We start from the raw sequence: 17,540 nt of genomic DNA, 5'->3' as shown, positions 1-17,540 counted from the left end.
AGGTGCCATTAATACAGGTAACAAGTGGAGGACAGAGGAGCCTCTTAAAGAAGAAGTTACAGGTCTGTGAGAGCCAGAAATCTTGCTTGTTTGTAGGTGACCAAATACTTATTTTCCACCATAATTTTCAAATAAATTCATAAAAAATCCTACAATGTGATTTTCTGGATTTTTTTTCTCATTTTGTCTGTCATTGTTGAAGTGTACCTATGATGAAAATTACAGGCCTCTCTCATCTTTTTAAGTGGGAGAACTTGCACAATTGGTGGCTAACTAAATACTTTTTGCCCCACTGTATCACAGTCCACATGATCAAAACAGCAGGGATTCCGATTGGTCAGACCAGTTTTGAATAGTTCTTAAGACGGGTACATCCTGTTTGAGTTTCTGCCCATAGGAAAGGAGGAGCAAAATGGAGTCGTGGTCAGATTTGCCAAAAAGAGGGCGGGGGAGGGCCTTTTATTTGTATTTATTATGGATCCCCATTCAGCAGCTACTCTTCCTGGGGTCCAGCAAAATTAAGGCAGTTTATACAATTTTAAAAACATTACAATACATTCTGACTGTGTGCCCTCAGGCCCCTACTCCACCACTACCACATATATACAGTACAAAATCCATGTGTACGTCTGTGTATAGTGTGTATGCTATTGTGTGTGTGTGTGTGTAAGCGGTTATGTTTGTGTTGCTCCACAGTCCCTGCTGTTCCATAAGGTGTTTTTTTAATCTGTTTTTTAAATCCAATTTTACTGCTTTTATGAGTTACTTGATGTGGAGTAGTTTCATGTAGTCATGGCTCTATTTAGTACTGTGTGCCTTCCATAGTCTGTTCTGGACTTGTGGACTGTGAAGAGACCTCTTGTGGCATGTCTTGTGGGGAATGCATGGTTGTCCGAGCTGTGCACCAGTAGTTCAAACAGACAGCTCAGTGCATTCAACATGTCAATACCTCTCATAAATACAAGCAGTGATGAAGTCAATCTCTCCTCCACTTTGAGCCAGGAGAGATTGACATGCATATTATTAATATTAATATTAATATTATTTTTTCACCTCTTCCACACTAACTTTAAAGAATTTAAAATTACAATGCTTGTCTTTCATAATTTGGTCAGATATACTTGGTAGTGTAGTGTCAGCATTTGTTGATGGCATGTTATGGCTAAGTTTGCTAATTTTGCCAATGAAAAAATCATTGAAGTAGTAAGCAATACCAGTTGGTTTTGTGATACAGTGCCTTGCGAAAGTATTCGACTTTGCGACCTTTTGCCACATTTCAGGCTTCAAACATAAAGATATAAAACTGTATTTTTTTGTGAAGAATCAACAACAAGTGGGACACAATCATGAAGTGGAACGACATTTATTTGATATTTCAAACTTTTTTAACAAATCAAAAACTGAAAAATTGGCCGTGCAAAATTATTCAGCCCCCTTAAGTTAATACTTTGTAGCGCCACCTTTTGCTGCGATTACAGCTGTAAGTCGCTTGGGGTATGTCTCTATCAGTTTTGCACATCGAGAGACTGAAATTTTTTCCCATTCCTCCTTGCAAAACAGCTCGAGCTCAGTGAGGTTGGATGGAGAGCATTTGTGAACAGCAGTTTTCAGTTCTTTCCACAGATTCTCGATTGGATTCAGGTCTGGACTTTGACTTGGCCATTCTAACACCTGGATATGTTTATTTTTGAACCATTCCATTGTAGATTTTGCTTTATGTTTTGGATCATTGTCTTGTTGGAAGACAAATCTCCGTCCCAGTCTCAGGTCTTTTGCAGACTCCATCAGGTTTTCTTCCAGAATGGTCCTGTATTTGGCTCCATCCATCTTCCCATCAATTTTAACCATCTTCCCTGTCCCTGCTGAAGAAAAGCAGGCCCAAACCATGATGCTGCCACCACCATGTTTAACAGTGGGGATGGTGTGTTCATTGTGATGAGCTGTGTTGCTTTTACGCCAAACATAACGTTTTGCATTGTTGCCAAAAAGTTAAATTTTGGTTTCATCTGACCAGAGCACCTTCTTCCACATGTTTGGTGTGTCTCCCAGGTGGCTTGTGGCAAACTTTAAACAACACTTTTTATGGATATCTTTAAGAAATGGCTTTCTTCTTGCCACTCTTCCATAAAGGCCAGATTTGTGCAATATACGACTGATTGTTGTCCTATGGACAGAGTCTCCCACCTCAGCTGTAGATCTCTGCAGTTCATCCAGAGTGATCATGGGCCTCTTGGCTGCATCTCTGATCAGTCTTCTCCTTGTATGAGCTGAAAGTTTAGAGGGACGGCCAGGTCTTGGTAGATTTGCAGTGGTCTGATACTCCTTCCATTTCAATATTATCACTTGCACAGTGCTCCTTGGGATGTTTACAGCTTGGGAAATATTTTTGTATCCAAATCCGGCTTTAAACTTCTTCACAACAGTATCTCGGACCTGCCTGGTGTGTTCCTTGTTCTTCATGATGCTCTCTGCGCTTTTGACGGACCTCTGAGACTATCACAGTGCAGGTGCATTTATACGGAGACTTGATTACACACAGGTGGATTGTATTTATCATCATTAGTCATTTAGGTCAACATTGGATCATTCAGAGATCCTCACTGAACTTCTGGAGAGAGTTTGCTGCACTGAAAGTAAAGGGGCTGAATCATTTTGCACGCCCAATTTTTCAGTTTTTGATTTTTTTTAAAAAGTTTGAAATATCCAATAAATGTCGTTCCACTTCATGATTGTGTCCCCCTTGTTGTTGATTCTTCACAAAAAAATACAGTTTTATATCTTTATGTTTGAAGCCTGAAATGTGGCATAAGGTTGCAAAGTTCAAGGGGGCCGAATACTTTCGCAAGGCACTGTAAATTAGCCATCTGTTTCAATGAATGATGGAGCTGAGTGTGCCTTTTTTCTCTCATTTAAGGTGCTCCAAAGCTTTTTACTATCATTCTTTATATAATTTATCTTGGTTTCATAGTGTAATTTCTTATTATTTTTAGTCAGTTTAGTCACATGATTTCTCAATTTGCAATAAGTTTGCCAATCAGTTGTGCAGCCTGAGATCCCTCTCGACCATACAATTTTTAATTTCCTCATGAATTCACAAGGATTGAACAGTTTTTACAGTCGTTTTCGTAATGGGTGCATGCTTATTAGCAACTGGAATAAGCAATTTCATAAATGTGTCAAGTGCAGTGTCTGTTTGCTCCTCATTACACAACACGGACCAACAGATATTCTTTACATCAATAACATAGCAATCTCTATAAAACTTATTGTATGACTTCCTATACACTATATTAGGCCCAGCCTTTGGAACTTGGGTTTTCCTAGATATGGCTGCTATATTGTGATCACTACAGCCGATGGATTTGGATACCGCTTTCAAGCTAATTTCTGCAGCATTAGTAAAGATGTGATCGGTACATGTTGATGATTTCATTCCTGTACTGTTTTTAACTACCCTGGTAGGTTGACTGATAACCTGAACCAGGTTGCAGGAACTGGTTACAGTTTGAAGCTTTTTCTTGAGTGGGCAGCTTGATGAAAGCCAGTCAATAGTTAAATCACCCAGAAAATGTACCTCTCTGTTGATATCACATACATTATCAAGCATTTCACACGTTATCCAGATAATGACTGTTAGCACTTGGTGGTCTATAGCAGCTTCCCACAGGAATGGGCTTTAAGTGAGGCAGATGAACCTGTAGCCATATTACTTCAACAGTATTTGACATGAGATCCTCTCTAGTCTTTACAGGAATGTGGTTCTGAATATAAACAGCAACACCTCCACCACTGGCATTTCTATATTTTCTATAAATGTTACAACCTCGTATTGCTACAACTGTATTGTCAAAGGTATGCTCTAAGTGAGTTTCAGAGATAGTCCGAATATGAATGTCATCTGTTACTAGCAAATTATTGATTTCATGAACCTTGTTTCTTAAGCTACATATATTAACGTGGGCTATTTCGAGCACTTTTCTTCCGGAATACTTACTTGCTTTCATTGCTTTACTGGGAAGGTTAGCAGCAGTAGATGTGCTCATGTTCTTTATGTTAGTGCAGGGTGAGCTGCTCACAGTGGACTTCCTCCTAGGGCACACCGGCTTAGTGCTAACAGTATAAATCTGGTTTATAGGCACATGATTACTGCATACAATATCTGTAGGATCAGTAGATGCATCAGGGCAGTCAGGGAAGATCAGGGCAGTTAAAGGGACATACATTAGGTTACTTATATTGTGTCTACTGACGCTCCTGGTGTAATGTACAATTGCTGAAGCATTATGACAACTCTGCTTCACAATGGTAGGGATTAGCTGAGCTGGGCTTGAGTCACTGATAAGTCACTGTCTCAACGCAGCCTTCTAGTGCTGTGAAAGGATCCAGGATCCCATATAATTTGGGTGGATCCCATCCTCCTTATAAAACGTGTTTTGTTTCCAAAAGGTATTGACGTTGTCAACAAAAGTTACACCAATTGAGCTGCAATAATCACGTAGCCATTAGTGAAGAGAAAGAATCCTGCTAAAGTGTTCAATGCCGTGATTCAGAGATGGCAGAGGGCCAGATATGATAGGTATTTTGTTAGTATTTAGCAGAGAGTCAATCAACAGTTAAGTTCTTTGAGGGCCGTCGTGGTATCGGTTGAGGGGGGATATACAGTTGAAGTCGAACATTTTCATACACTTATGTTGGAGTCATTAAAACTCGTTTATCAGCCAATCCACAAATTTCTTGTTAACAAACTATAGTATTGGCAAGTCGGTTAGGACATATACTTTGTGCATGACACAAGTAATTTTACCAACAATTGTTTACAGACAGATTATTTCACTTATAACTCACTGTTTCACAATTCCAGTGGGTCAGAAGTTCACATACACTAAGTTGACTGTGCCTTTAAACAGCTAGGGAAATTCCAGAAAATTATGTTATGGCTCTAGAAGCTTCTGATAGGCTAATTGACATCATTTGAGTCAATTGGAGGTGTACCTGTGGATGTATTTCAAGGCCTACCTTCCAGCTCAGTGCCTCGTTGCTTGACATCATGAAAAAATCAGAAGACATCAGCCAAGACCTCATAAAAAAATTGTAGACCTTCACAAGTCTGTTTCATCCTTGGGAGCAATTTCCAAACGCCTGAAGGTACCACGTTCATCTGTACAAACAATAGTACGCAAGTATAAACACCATGGGACCACGCAGCCGCCATACCGCTCAGGAAGGAGACGCGTTGTCTCCTAGAGATAAACGTACTTTGGTGCGAAAAGTGCAAATCCATCCCAGAACAACAGCAAAGGAACTTGTGAAGATGCTGGAGGAAACAGGTACAAAAGTACCTATATCCACAGTAAAATGAGTCCTACATCGACATAACCTGAAAGGCAAGGAAGAAGCCACTGTTCCAAAACCGGCATAAAAAAGCCAGACTACAGTTTGCAACTGCACATGGGGACAAAAATCGTACTTTTTGGAGAAATGTCATTTGGTCTGATGAAACAAAAATAGAACTGTTTGGCCATAATGAACATCGTTATGTTTGGAGGAAAAAGGTGGAGGCTTGCCAGCAGAAGAACACCATCGCAACCGTGAAGCATGGGGTTGGCAGCATCATGTTGTCGGGGTGCTTTGCTCTAGGAGGGACTGGTGCACTTCACAAAATAGATGACATCATGAGGATGGAAAATTATGTGGATATAAGCAACATCTCAAGACATCAGTCAGGAAGTTAAAGCTTGGTTGCAAATGGGTCTTCCAAATGGACAATGACCCCAAGCATACTTCCAAAGTTGTGGCAAAATGGCTTAACGAGAGCAAAGTCAATTTATTGGAGTAGCCATCACAAAGCCCTGACCTCAATCCTATAGAAAATTTGTGGGCAGAACTGAAAAAGTGTGTGCAAGCAAGGAGGCCTACAAACCTGACTCAGTTACACCAGCTCTGTAAGGAGGAATGGGCCAAAATTCACTCATCTTATTGTGGGAAGCTTGTGGAAGGCTACCCGAAACATTTGAGCCAAGTTAAACAATTTAAAGGTAATGCTACGAAATACTAATTGAGTGTATGTAAACTTCTGACCCACTGGGAATGTGATGAAAGAAATAAACGCTGAAATAAATCATTATCTCTACAATTTTTTTGTCATTTCACATTCTTAAAGTAAAGTGGTGATCCTAACTGACCTAAGACAGGGAATCTTTACAACGATTAAATGTCAGGCATTGTGAAAAACAGAGTTTAAATGTTTTGGGCTAAGGTGTATGTAAACTTCCAACTTCAACTGTACATGGCTGTGACAATAACCGAGGAGAATTCTCTTGGGAGATAATACGGTCAGCATTTGATTGTGAGGAATTCTAGGTCAGGTGTGTTGTTAAAATTACACCATGAGTCGTTAATCATGAAACATACACCTCCCACCCTTATTCTTCTTATAGAGATGTTTATTCCTGCAGGCGCAACGTACAAAGAATCCAGGTGGCTGTATCGACTCCGACAACATATCCCAAGAGAGCCATGTTTCCGTGAAACAGAGTATGTTACAATCCCTAATGTCTCTCTGGAAAGCAACCCTTGCCCTAATTTTGTCTACCTTGTTATCTAGAGACTGGACCTTAGCAAGTAATATACTGCGCTCCTCCGAAGTCTGACCAATCCGTCTACCTCTTCTCTGGTGCCGTTGTTTTGGGTCAGCCTCTGGAATCAGCTCAAATGCCCTGGCTATTTCGGACAAAGGATCCGCTTCGCGAAAGTCGTATTCCTGGTCGTAGTGCTGGTAAGTTTATATCTAATAGTTCTTCCTGGATGTATGTAATAACACTTAAGATTTTCTGGACTAACAATGTAATAAATAATACATAAAAAACAAAATACTGCAAAGTTTCCTAAGGACTAGAAGTGAGGCAGCCCTCTCTGTCGGCGCAATTTTAATGTCCGCCCCTATCACTTAACTGTAGGAGGAATGTATATGGCGGAGGCAATTAAGTTTGGAATGTATTGAGTAAAGTAAGGTCAATAAAATGTGGCAGGCACGGACAAGGTTGGATTGATGTGGTGTAGTGAGAATGGGAGTCGAGGTCAGGTCACATTAAGGGAGAAGGAGCAGTTTATTGCCTGTATCACTTAACTTCCTGCCTAGCAATAAAGATGTAATGTTTAGAAAGAAGGAGGAGACCACCCAAATTAGGGTATATATACTATCACTGGTGGAAATATGTTTTTGCCTGTTAAGCTGTTTGATCCTTTGGGGGAATAAACTTGGTTGGAGCTTTTATAGTGTCCGTCAATTTTTTACTCAGATATTTAGAACCTAACACAGTTGACTGGGGTAGCTGTAGCAGGGCAGACATTTGATTTACTTACTTGTTGGAAAGGGGGCATACTATGATGGTGCCACTTTGAGTCACTGAGCTCTTCAGTAAGGCCATTCTACTGCCAATGTCTGTCTATGGAGATTGAATGTCTGTTTGCTCAATTTTATGCACCTGTCAGCAATGGCTGTGGCTGAAATAGCCGAATCCACTAATTTGAAGTGGTGTCCATATACTTTGGCCATTTAGTGTACCTCAATGGTCTTTTTACTTTTGGTTTTGTACACGGTCATCAGCGTCAAACAGCTGTAAATATGACATTTTCAGTTATTTAACAAATATTTCACAGCGGTTTAGATGGTAGGCTAATGATTCTCTACAATAGCCTTCATTATAGCCTATATTGTTTGTTAGGTCACATAAACTAAATGAAATTAGGCGACCATTTTCAAATGCGTTTTTTTTTTTTTTTTCATTTTTATGATCCTAAAGAAGTGGAAATCTTTCCGAAAGCCTGATCTGACAGAAAATCAAAACTGGGTTTCACTTACCGATCAACCCCCGGCTAAAACTGACACTACTTGAAAACTGAGCAAAATTATTCCAGTAAACACCAGCTTCTTTGTCGTCATGTTTTCAATGATTGCTCCAGCCATTTCAAAAGTTATCGAAATAAAGATGCAGAAGTTCCTCAGTGTCCTTCCGACCCTGACTCAGGGTTATATGTAACATTCAATTCGGGACACTCCAAATGGTATGATATGTTACGTTTCGTATGGTAGGCCTGTGTATTAATTTGTGGATATCTTTCAAGATTTTCATATATGTTACGAATTACTATTCGGATGACATATTACAAATTGGAATTCTGTACAAAATGTTCAGAATTATAATTCGTACAATATGTTCCGAAGTAGTTGCAAAGTAGCAAGTTGTTGCAAAGATGCTAATTAGCTCAAATTGTCCGTGATGAGATCAAACATGCAACTATGTTTGCTCTGGCTTCTGTCGGATCGCAATAGGTGGCTGTACGGCCACTGCAGACATTGGATTGACCATGCAGAGCCTTTTAAAGTTCATATAAGGAAATCAGTCAAGTTACATAAATTCATTAGGCCCTAATCTATGGATTTCACATGACTGGGAATACAGACATGCATCTGTTAGTCACAGATAGCTTAAAAAAAACAGTAGGGGCATGGATCAGAAAAACCAGTCAGTTTCTGGTGCGACCATCATTTTGCCTCATGCAGCATGACACATCTCCTTCGCATAGAGTTGAGCAGGCTGTTGATTGTGGCCTGAATGTTGCCGGACTCCTCTTCAATGGCTGTACGAAGTTGCTGGCTATTGGTGGAAACTGAAACATGCTGTCGTACACATCGATCCAGAGCATCCCAAACATGATCAATGGGTGACATGCCTGGTGGGTATGCAGGCCATGTCACTGTCGGTCATTGTAATGACTTTACATTAGTTGTCTTATTTAGAATAATTGACCATCAAAACATAATGGCATTTTATGACTTGTTGGTCCTAGTCAAATTAAAAACTAAAAAAATGCAGCTTTTGTCCATGATGTATAAAACTGAGGCTAACATACACAGTACAAAAACACCTAAAAATGAGGAAAGAACTGTAAATAAGTCCAGCAAACATGAGGAACAATAGGTCACTATAAAAGATGTTAACTTTATTGCTTAAAGAATACAACTTTATAAAAGGCATGTGAAATGGGTAACACAATGAGAGGTTACCAATCTTTATAGAATTCACCACACACTCATAACGCAACTTTATCATACTGCACCACAGAAAAACAAATGTGCACCCCATTCCCGAAATAGTGCACTACTATTGACAAGAGCCAAAGTCGTGCAGCATAAAGATAATAGGGTACCATTTGGGATGCACAATATAAAAAGCCAAGAAGAAATCAAAGCATTTTTTCAAGGTGAAAGTTATCAGTCATTGAGAACAGTAACTTGAGTGCACACTGTACACACGTCTCTTTATACTACACATGGAACATACACTGTAGGCTCATATACTTGGGTTGTTAAGCTCTCCTGTGGTTGTGACCCAAATTGCACCCTATTCCCTATGTAGTGCTCTACTTTTGACCAGGGTCAATTGTTTTCTTGTCAAAGGTATTGCACAATATAGGGAATAGGGTGCCATTTAGGACACAACCTATATCTTTGGTTATATGAGTCAGTCAAAAAAGATTCTGAAAGGAGTAGCTAAACAGTTAGCAATACTGTAGGTGAACATCCTAAAAAAAAGAATCAACCTACTTACACCATGTACAATGCCTTCAGAAAGTATTCAGACCCCTTGACTTTCACATTGTTACGTTACAGCTTTATTCTAAAATGTATTAAATAAAATGTTTTTCCTCAGCAACCTAAACACAATACCCCATAATGACAAAGCAAAAACAGGATTTGAGAAAATAAATAAACAGAAATACCTTATTTTCACAAGTATTCAGACCCTTTGCTATGAGACTCAATTGAGCTCAGGTGCAAAGTTTTTGCTTTGTCATTATGGGGCATTGTGTGTAGATTGATGGGGAAAAATGATTTAATCATTTTTAGAATAAGACTAATGTAAGAAAATGTGAAAAAAAGTCAAGGGGTCTGAATAGTTTCCGAAGGCACTGTATGACTGAGCTAAAATAAAACAAAAAGCATTTGAATCCTATTTTACAAATCAAAACATATTCACAACCCTTTTAAGTGTTTCAGAAATATGTTGGGTGCATCCCAAATGATTGATCAGAGCCAGTTTATGGGATGTGGTGCTATTGGGGACATATCCGTCATGTTAAACAAAGAGGGGGGTAAAGGAACAAGTTCTGCAAAGATTATTTCCCAAAAAGGACATGCCAGTAGGAGGAATAAGCACCGCCCACCTTTGGTAAGACAAGTGAGGAGCTGTTCTCCTGCCCCCTCCCCCCCTCCCAATACACCTTTTGCAGCATTTTCCATGCCACCTTGCATCCATTGATCTCTAACCTACAAATCACACAGAAAATGACAATTCCATGCCAGATGTAACATATGATTTGTAATTGGCAAAAAAGTTGTTAATTTAAGTAGAGGAAAGCTTAAATGTATATTTATCCAAATGGGTTTTCAGGTACTGCTGTCAAAAAGGAAAACATGTCTACCTAGTATGTGACAATAAAAACCTATATATAATAAAATTCCCCATATCTATGTACCTTGAAACTGTCCATAATGTGAACTCCTGATACTGGACTGGTGGGGTTATGTGCATTATGTCCGAACACAGCTCAGATCACTGCCAATGAGAGTGTTCGGAGAGAGAAAGAGAGGGCTGCTTGCCGACACTGTCCAAAGACGAGGGATATGGCCTGGTTCGTATTCAGCAGGCACGAAACGGATGAAAACAGCCAGAAACAGGTGGCAGCCTACTATCTGTAGTTATCCAATAAGAAATTCTTGTTTTTACTATCTGTTCCAAATGTTTTGCATGTTGCAGCCCAGACCCAGGGATCAACTTCATTATCACATGTCATCCTCATCATCCTCATCCTGGGACGAGCCAGCCTGCTGTCCAGCGCTGGCAGATGCTGCAGCCAACTGGGCCTGCTGGGCAGCTTGCTGCATCTGGAGCCACTCCTGCTGGGCCAGCTCGGCCTGCTGCTGCCGTGCCTGGAACACAGTAAATACAGTCAGTCCACCAATAAATTAGACATGGTCAGAGATAGAGATGCAAACAGCAAAGCAGGGGAGCCACTCAACCTAGAATATCTACTAAATGTTACCAAAACAAATATACATTATTTGAGCCTTTGTCACACTGCAGAAATATCCGTTTGTGCACTGCAGTTATCCATTCCTGGTGAAGGTGATCTATAAAAGTGCAGAGATGTGGCAAGAAATAGTCTGAATCAAACAGGTTATCTGTCTTGATCCTTAACACACTCTTGTAACGATCAGTCTGGTTAACCAGGTTATGACTCTTGATCCTTACCTTAGCAAATAGTTCCTGCTGTTGTCTGAGGAGCTCTTCCTCTGGGATGCCCAGGTTTTCCAGGCGAGAGTTGGCCTTCCTCCTTTTAAGTGCTACTGTTTTACACTCCTGCAGGACATCCTTCACCTCTGTGATGTACGACGCAAAACCCAGGCTTTCAAGTGCTGTGGAGAAGAGGATATGGTTAGGGGAAAGGGGAAATAATTATGGAAACAATGTTGGGGAAAAGGAAACATGTAGGAGACATGTATTCAACAGTCTCATAACTTGATTATTGTTGGAATTCCTAGTGCATAACTAGCTAACTTGGTTCCAGATTGATTTACTAAAGCTAACCTGGTTTACAGATAAGTGGCCAGGCAAGCACATACCTGCATTAACTAAAAAATACATGGCAGGCAGGAAGGGGGGAAACACCTATACATTACAAGTGAATATATTTTCAAACCTGTTGATACAGAATAAAAAATACAAAGATACTAACCATTAATTACATGTTCAGGTGATATGGTCTTCTTTTCAGACTTGTTACATATTTCATTCGCCTCTGATGAGATTAGATGTATGAACTCTGTGCAGCAGTTCACAACAAGCTCTCTTGCATCATTGGCAACCCGTACGTTGGGCAGAGTTTCCTTGATCATTTTGTTGATGGCTGCCCTGGGAATGGTGAGGTCGTCATCGTTTCCCGACGAAGAAGCCATCGTATTCCAGATAACTAGTTTCTCAAGTTAATAAAAAAACAAACTGGGGGAAAGCTTGATTTGATGGTAGGCTTCCGCAGAGGGCTAACTAGCTAACGTTACGTGTTGAAAATGTCGTGGGCTAGACGCTAACGTTGGCTAGTTGGGTTTAAAAGTTAAAGCTATGCAAACTAGCTACACAAAAGCCTATTGACACAGCATATCCTAATGTTACTGTAGAGACGTGGAATGTAACGAATCGGTCTAAGTAAAACACGATGGTGAGGACAAGAGAAAATGAAAACCAGCTAGCGAGTTAGCAAGCTATGGTCCATCTATCGCAACGCGTTAGCCTAGCTAACATTAGCTAGTTTAGTTACATGCAGCGGCTTTTGAGAACATGGCTAGCAAGCGTGTCGTTGGGATCATTTCGTAACGCAGTGTTGATCCCCAAAACACTATTTAAACCAAAATCCTATATACACTGGAACGAGAACTACGGTTCCTTTATCGGCCGAACGAAATACTTTAATTCATTTATTCTGTTAAATTCAGTTCACCGGCAGTTCGGCACTGAAATTTCTGCGGAAACGATCCACGCAAATAAAACCCCTTTCCGGTATATTATTTTTCTACGGTGCCCTGTGAAATCGACCAAATAAAAATGTCGCCACCTACTGTGTTGAAGGCACAATAATACCATAATAAAAATGTATAGCAGGCCTACATATGGTTATAATACTTAAGTGTGCAAGCTTATTTCCCCTTTCCCAATTGACCTTTACCATGTTTTTTTAAAAATCACATGTAACCCTATTCTTGTCTTGTGCTTGTTCAGGACAAACAAAAAGGTGATCTAATAATACATAGGTAGTGGTTAATATGGGATTATCCTTTAATACAATTGGGACTTTGAATGCAGTGTAATATTCTATAACCTGTGAATCATGGATTAGTGGCCCAATAGATAATATTGTTACATAATTGGATCTCCACACATCTTATCAGTGGTGATGGATCCTTTTATTGTAGGCCCTGTCAATACAAAAGTCCATTGAGATTCCCCAGTGAAACATTTTGCCCAAATTGAAAGATAACTACTCCATCAACTTTTGAATCCGTACATTTTCAACACCAACACTCAGAAGATAAAACCTTGGAATTTTATGTTGGTTTATGATTTATAATAAAAAAAAGTGAATTAATTAGAAAATTGCCTTTTGGGACACATCCTAAGAATTGCTCTTGTCCTTATCTATAGCGAAGCTCTTGCGGGTCCTCCAGCGTAGCAGCTTGAGGAAGTTGAGGCTGGCATTGAAGACCTTGTCGTGCTCAAACACCATCTTGTAGAAGGTGTCGATGGGAAGGTCTCCGTTTGGATCAGCATACTTCAGGGTGGTCATGGGGGTGTACAAGGTGTTGGTCTGGTGCCGGAATGGAGGGTTGTCCATGGTGATGATCTTGTGTGTGTGCTAAGGGAGGAAGACACGGAGAAGGAAGGGCCATTGAAAATGAGATGAAGAATTCAGAATAACCTGAAATAAATACAAAATAACTTTCCAGAACATGGTTTTCTGGAGATGCACTGTTGAGGGCCCTTGGACAAGTCAAGTGAGTCAAGCTAGGGAGAGACATTTAAGCACAGAAATTTGAACACATGCACCAAACAAACTAACCCTGTGATTTAGAATGAGACTTTACTTAGTCTCTAAGTGTAATACTTTATAAGATGTTATATGGATAAGCCTTTATAATGTGTCAATTTGAGCCCAATAGGCTAATATACCTCTGCTATGTCCTCAGGTGTCTGTCCAAGGCTTTCATAGATCTGCTTGAAGTTCTTCATATAGATGTTGGTAAACATATCTGCTGTCACTTTGTCAGCTTTGGAGAGGTCTGTCTTCATGCCCTCTTCATAGACCTTATGCTCAAACTCCGTCACCACAGGACCTGGCTCAATCAAACTTATACTGCCACAGCAATGGCAGCAACACACACACGCACACATACACACACAATTACTACTTCAAATGAATGTTCAGTTAGCCTAGTAAACTCAATTCTATTCTGTCACCAAAACCCTTTTGTATTTTCTGTATCTAATACCACAGGAAAATCTATAATAAATCCTAAGATTGTGTCTGTACGCTGTTGCTTCTTATAAATAATCTCTATAATATTTGTTGGGTGTGGTTGTTATTGCCATTTTACCCAACTGTAGCATGTTTTTTGTCACTCGTGGCATGAAACACTGGTAGGATATTGCAGTGTATAAGTGCAGATGTTGGTGACATGGATGAGTGGGCTACAGGTGTTGGTGACATGGACGAGTGGGCTACAGGTGTTGGTGACATGGATGAGTGGGCTACAGGTGTTGGTGACATGGACGAGTGGGCTACAGGTGTTGGTGACATGGACGAGTGGGCTACAGGTGTTGGTTAGCATGCATTATTTCCCCCTGAGGGGAAGGCAGCTCCACGATGCATCCTCTCACTCCCTTCTCTAATCTCTGCCCCCTGATAATTTAACTCTCACAAACAGAGCAGTGTGAATGTACCCTCCACACACACCAGATGCAGTATGTGGAAGGGAAGCTCTGGTCCAAGGCGTTAGTTATTGCTAATGCTGAGCATTCCTTAGCAAACCACACTAACGCCCTGGACCAGAACTAGTGGTACGGTAGGACTACTTACTTCAGATTAAACCTCAAGGCTTGGACGGCCATGCTTTCACAGAAACCCTCCACAGCAAACTTGGATGCTGCGTAGACATCGTTGAATAATATACCTGTGAAAAAGGAGAATGCCACCAAATAATTTATACAGACCGGATGTGTCAATTGTAAAATGTAAATTTATGAAGTTCAGATCGTGATGGAGTCTTTCCATTTCTAAGCCTAGTTTTCTTCAACGGTTAATATTGAACCAGTAGCAGTGTGGGAATTATGGGGGCCGGGGGGGCTCTGCCCCCCAAATGAGACATGAGCTCCCCTAAATGCAACATAAGTTGCAAACATTGCTGGGGATCTCTTTGAACTATTCTCCTATGTGTTTAAAATGCAATTTTGTACTGATACAGTGGTAAATATTAAAATAAAAGCGCATTCGAAATTAAACGAACAACCTGTCATGGTTTAATCCAGTGACAGCTGGTTCAGGTTATTTCAATCGTATTAATCTATTTTCTCTGGCTGTCTTCCTCTCTATACCCTAGCAAATTTGCAACATTGTATCGACTGGATTCAGCCTGCTAGCAAAATGGCAACATTGTTTTTAACTGGGACTTCGCAGTTTCCCGTGTCGATGAGCTCGGGACAGACATGGCTGTATTTACGTCCATATTTCAGCCCTTTTTCAGGTGTTCTGACTTTTCTTTTCACAAATTTTTTAAATTTGTCACGTCAATTAATGCAGGCTACAAGAGTTTAGATCTACTGACAATCTCTGAATGTCATTGCACGTTTTGGTGTTTTTTAACAGATGTTTCTTTCCATTAATCCAATGGCTGTTGCACTGTTTGGAAACTGGAATTTATTTTGGAGTGGACCAATGTGCACTTTTTGAAGTGATTTGACAATCAGATGAAAACATCATGCCTGGTTGTGTTCATACCACATTACAACTGGTAATGCATGTTTACCTTTAAAATACATGTCTGTGCCATTAGGCACATACAAATGTGTAGCCTACTCACAAATACACTTGCTAGTCTGTAAGAAAACCTCATGAAAAGCAATTGTGTGAAAAGAAGCAACATCTCTTACCCTGTATGCCCATGACACTGCTGATCACAACAATATGGCCACTCTTCCTCTTCTTCATGTCTGGTAGGATCTCTTTGAGGAGTCTCACTAGACCAAAGAAGTTGGTATCCATGACAGCCTTCATCTCCTCTATAGACTGACACTCTATGGGGCCTACCAGACCCATCCCAGCATTGCTGACTGAGAGGGGAAAATATAGGTTTATTCAGTTATGTGAAAACGTTCTGATTGTTGCGTTTGCATAATCTCCACCCGGCACAGCCAGAAGAGGACTGGCCACCCCACATGGTTCCTCTCTAGGTTTCTTCCTAGGTTTTGGCCTTTCTAGGGAGTTTTTCCTAGCCACCGTGCTTCTACACCTGCATTGCTTGCTGTTTGGGGTTTTAGGCTGGGTTTCTGTACAGCACTTTGAGATATCAGCTGATGTACGAAGGGCTATATAAATACATTTGATTTGATTTTTGATTTGATTTGTTTGCAAATACAAATAGAATCAGCAGAGCTGAAACAATGCCCTATTCTACATGACAGACAATTATATCTGTTTTCTATGATACATTTCTGCCTGAATGTTCTGTAACGTTACATCCTACTGAACCGGCCACTGGAATTGGGATGTGTGGGAAAACTCAGTGCAGGCCATTTTAATTTGACTGTACAACCAACTAGCCTTACAAAATAATTACAGTCAAATGCTTTACTGGGTTTGTAATGCAAACGCGATCAGGGAAGACAGTGTCCATACATATAAATGTGAGGCCATTAGCCTACATGTAATACCAGATAAGGGTGTAGGCATGCATCCGTACTTACTGAGTATGTCTAGCTTGCCATCCGGTAGGCTGGCCACACAGGCCTTGATGGAGTCTTCATTGCACACATCCAGTTGTTTAATCACCAGGGTCCTGCCCAGAGTCCTGCCTGCCGCCTCCATGAGTGCCTCTGCCTTACCCAGGTTCCTCATTGTGGCATACACTGGAGAACACAACACAGGTGTATCTTAGTCTCTTGGAAGCAGACAAGTTTGTCTATGAATATTGTGTAGCTGTATAGTCTGGGGATTAGGAGTTTCTGACCATACTTTTGGGGATTCTGAAGGTAAAGGAACCATCCTCACAATTTCACTGCTTTCCATAATAATTTTAACAGATAGCTGAGATTTCATCCATTGACAGAGATGGAATAAACATCACATTTTGGTTACCATAACATTAAATATCCAAATTCTGTTCAACCCAAAGAGTACCCATTAACTTACCAATGAACCTCTTCTTTTCATCCTTGGCTATGCGTACAGCCAGGGCCAGGCCGATGCCTGAGGAGCAACCTGTGATGAGGACAATCTTCTGGTTCATCGCTGCTGTTAGTCTCACAGAAACTCCTTTATCTTTAAGAACCTAAATTGAGAAAAATTCCTGGATAAGGCTAATAAAGTGATTTGAACGGTACAAAAATAAATTGGTCTCACAACTCCAGTATCAGGTAATGAGGGACAGCAGGAGGGAATGAAAGCAATGGGGGAGCGAAAGTGAGGGAAGATTGAAAGAGAGGGGGGAATGAGAGAGAAGGACGGAATAAGAGTGAGCATGAGGAGATGAAAGAGAGGGAGTAAAGGTGATTTGCTTTCGGCTCAGTAATCCACTGTAGTCTGACTCAGCAGAAACAGCCTTATACAGGAGCATGATTAGCATCCATTAGCATGCCACACACATAGCCTACACCTATACACACACACAATCAATCAATATATATTGTATAACGCCCTTTTTACATCAGCAT

General features: G+C 40.5%; 2 protein-coding genes across 2 annotated transcripts; both read right to left on the bottom strand.

The window, feature by feature from the left end:
* Positions 1-8,982: 8,982 nt before the first annotated feature.
* dr1 (down-regulator of transcription 1) lies at positions 8,983-12,807 on the bottom strand. Its single transcript, XM_021604441.3, has 3 exons — positions 11,800-12,807; positions 11,316-11,479; positions 8,983-10,993 (listed from the first exon to the last, which is right to left on the bottom strand). The coding sequence occupies exons 1-3, from the start codon at positions 12,017-12,019 to the stop codon at positions 10,847-10,849; spliced, it is 531 nt and encodes a 176-aa protein (XP_021460116.1). The 5' UTR covers positions 12,020-12,807; the 3' UTR covers positions 8,983-10,846.
* A 195-nt stretch (positions 12,808-13,002) lies between these two features.
* On the bottom strand, positions 13,003-17,371 carry zgc:109982 (retinol dehydrogenase 8). Its single transcript, XM_021604438.3, has 6 exons — positions 17,020-17,371; positions 16,575-16,736; positions 15,762-15,941; positions 14,692-14,785; positions 13,785-13,968; positions 13,003-13,470 (listed from the first exon to the last, which is right to left on the bottom strand). The coding sequence occupies exons 1-6, from the start codon at positions 17,114-17,116 to the stop codon at positions 13,231-13,233; spliced, it is 957 nt and encodes a 318-aa protein (XP_021460113.2). The 5' UTR covers positions 17,117-17,371; the 3' UTR covers positions 13,003-13,230.
* Between the last annotated feature and the right edge of the window lie 169 nt (positions 17,372-17,540).

This window comes from Oncorhynchus mykiss, chromosome 5 (assembly GCF_057628025.1).
Source record: "Oncorhynchus mykiss isolate SJ-2025 chromosome 5, ASM5762802v1, whole genome shotgun sequence".
NCBI classification, from domain to species: domain Eukaryota; kingdom Metazoa; phylum Chordata; class Actinopteri; order Salmoniformes; family Salmonidae; genus Oncorhynchus; species Oncorhynchus mykiss.
Note: the sequence above shows the minus strand (reverse complement) of the source record. Positions and strands in the feature narration are given on the sequence as shown.

Coding starts and splice junctions, on each gene's coding strand:
- dr1 (XM_021604441.3), bottom strand. CDS start 12,019: ATGGCTTCTTCGTCGGGAAACGATGACGACCTCACCATTCCCAGGGCA. Junction 11,480..11,799: donor ACCTGAACATGTAATTAATG/GTTAGTATCTTT, acceptor TCTTCTCCACAG/CACTTGAAAGCCTGGGTTTT. Junction 10,994..11,315: donor AGCAGGAACTATTTGCTAAG/GTAAGGATCAAG, acceptor ACTGTGTTCCAG/GCACGGCAGCAGCAGGCCGA.
- zgc:109982 (XM_021604438.3), bottom strand. CDS start 17,116: ATGAACCAGAAGATTGTCCTCATCACAGGTTGCTCCTCAGGCATCGGC. Junction 15,942..16,574: donor TGGCAAGCTAGACATACTCA/GTAAGTACGGAT, acceptor TTCCCCTCTCAG/TCAGCAATGCTGGGATGGGT. Junction 14,786..15,761: donor CAGTGTCATGGGCATACAGG/GTAAGAGATGTT, acceptor CCTTTTTCACAG/GTATATTATTCAACGATGTC.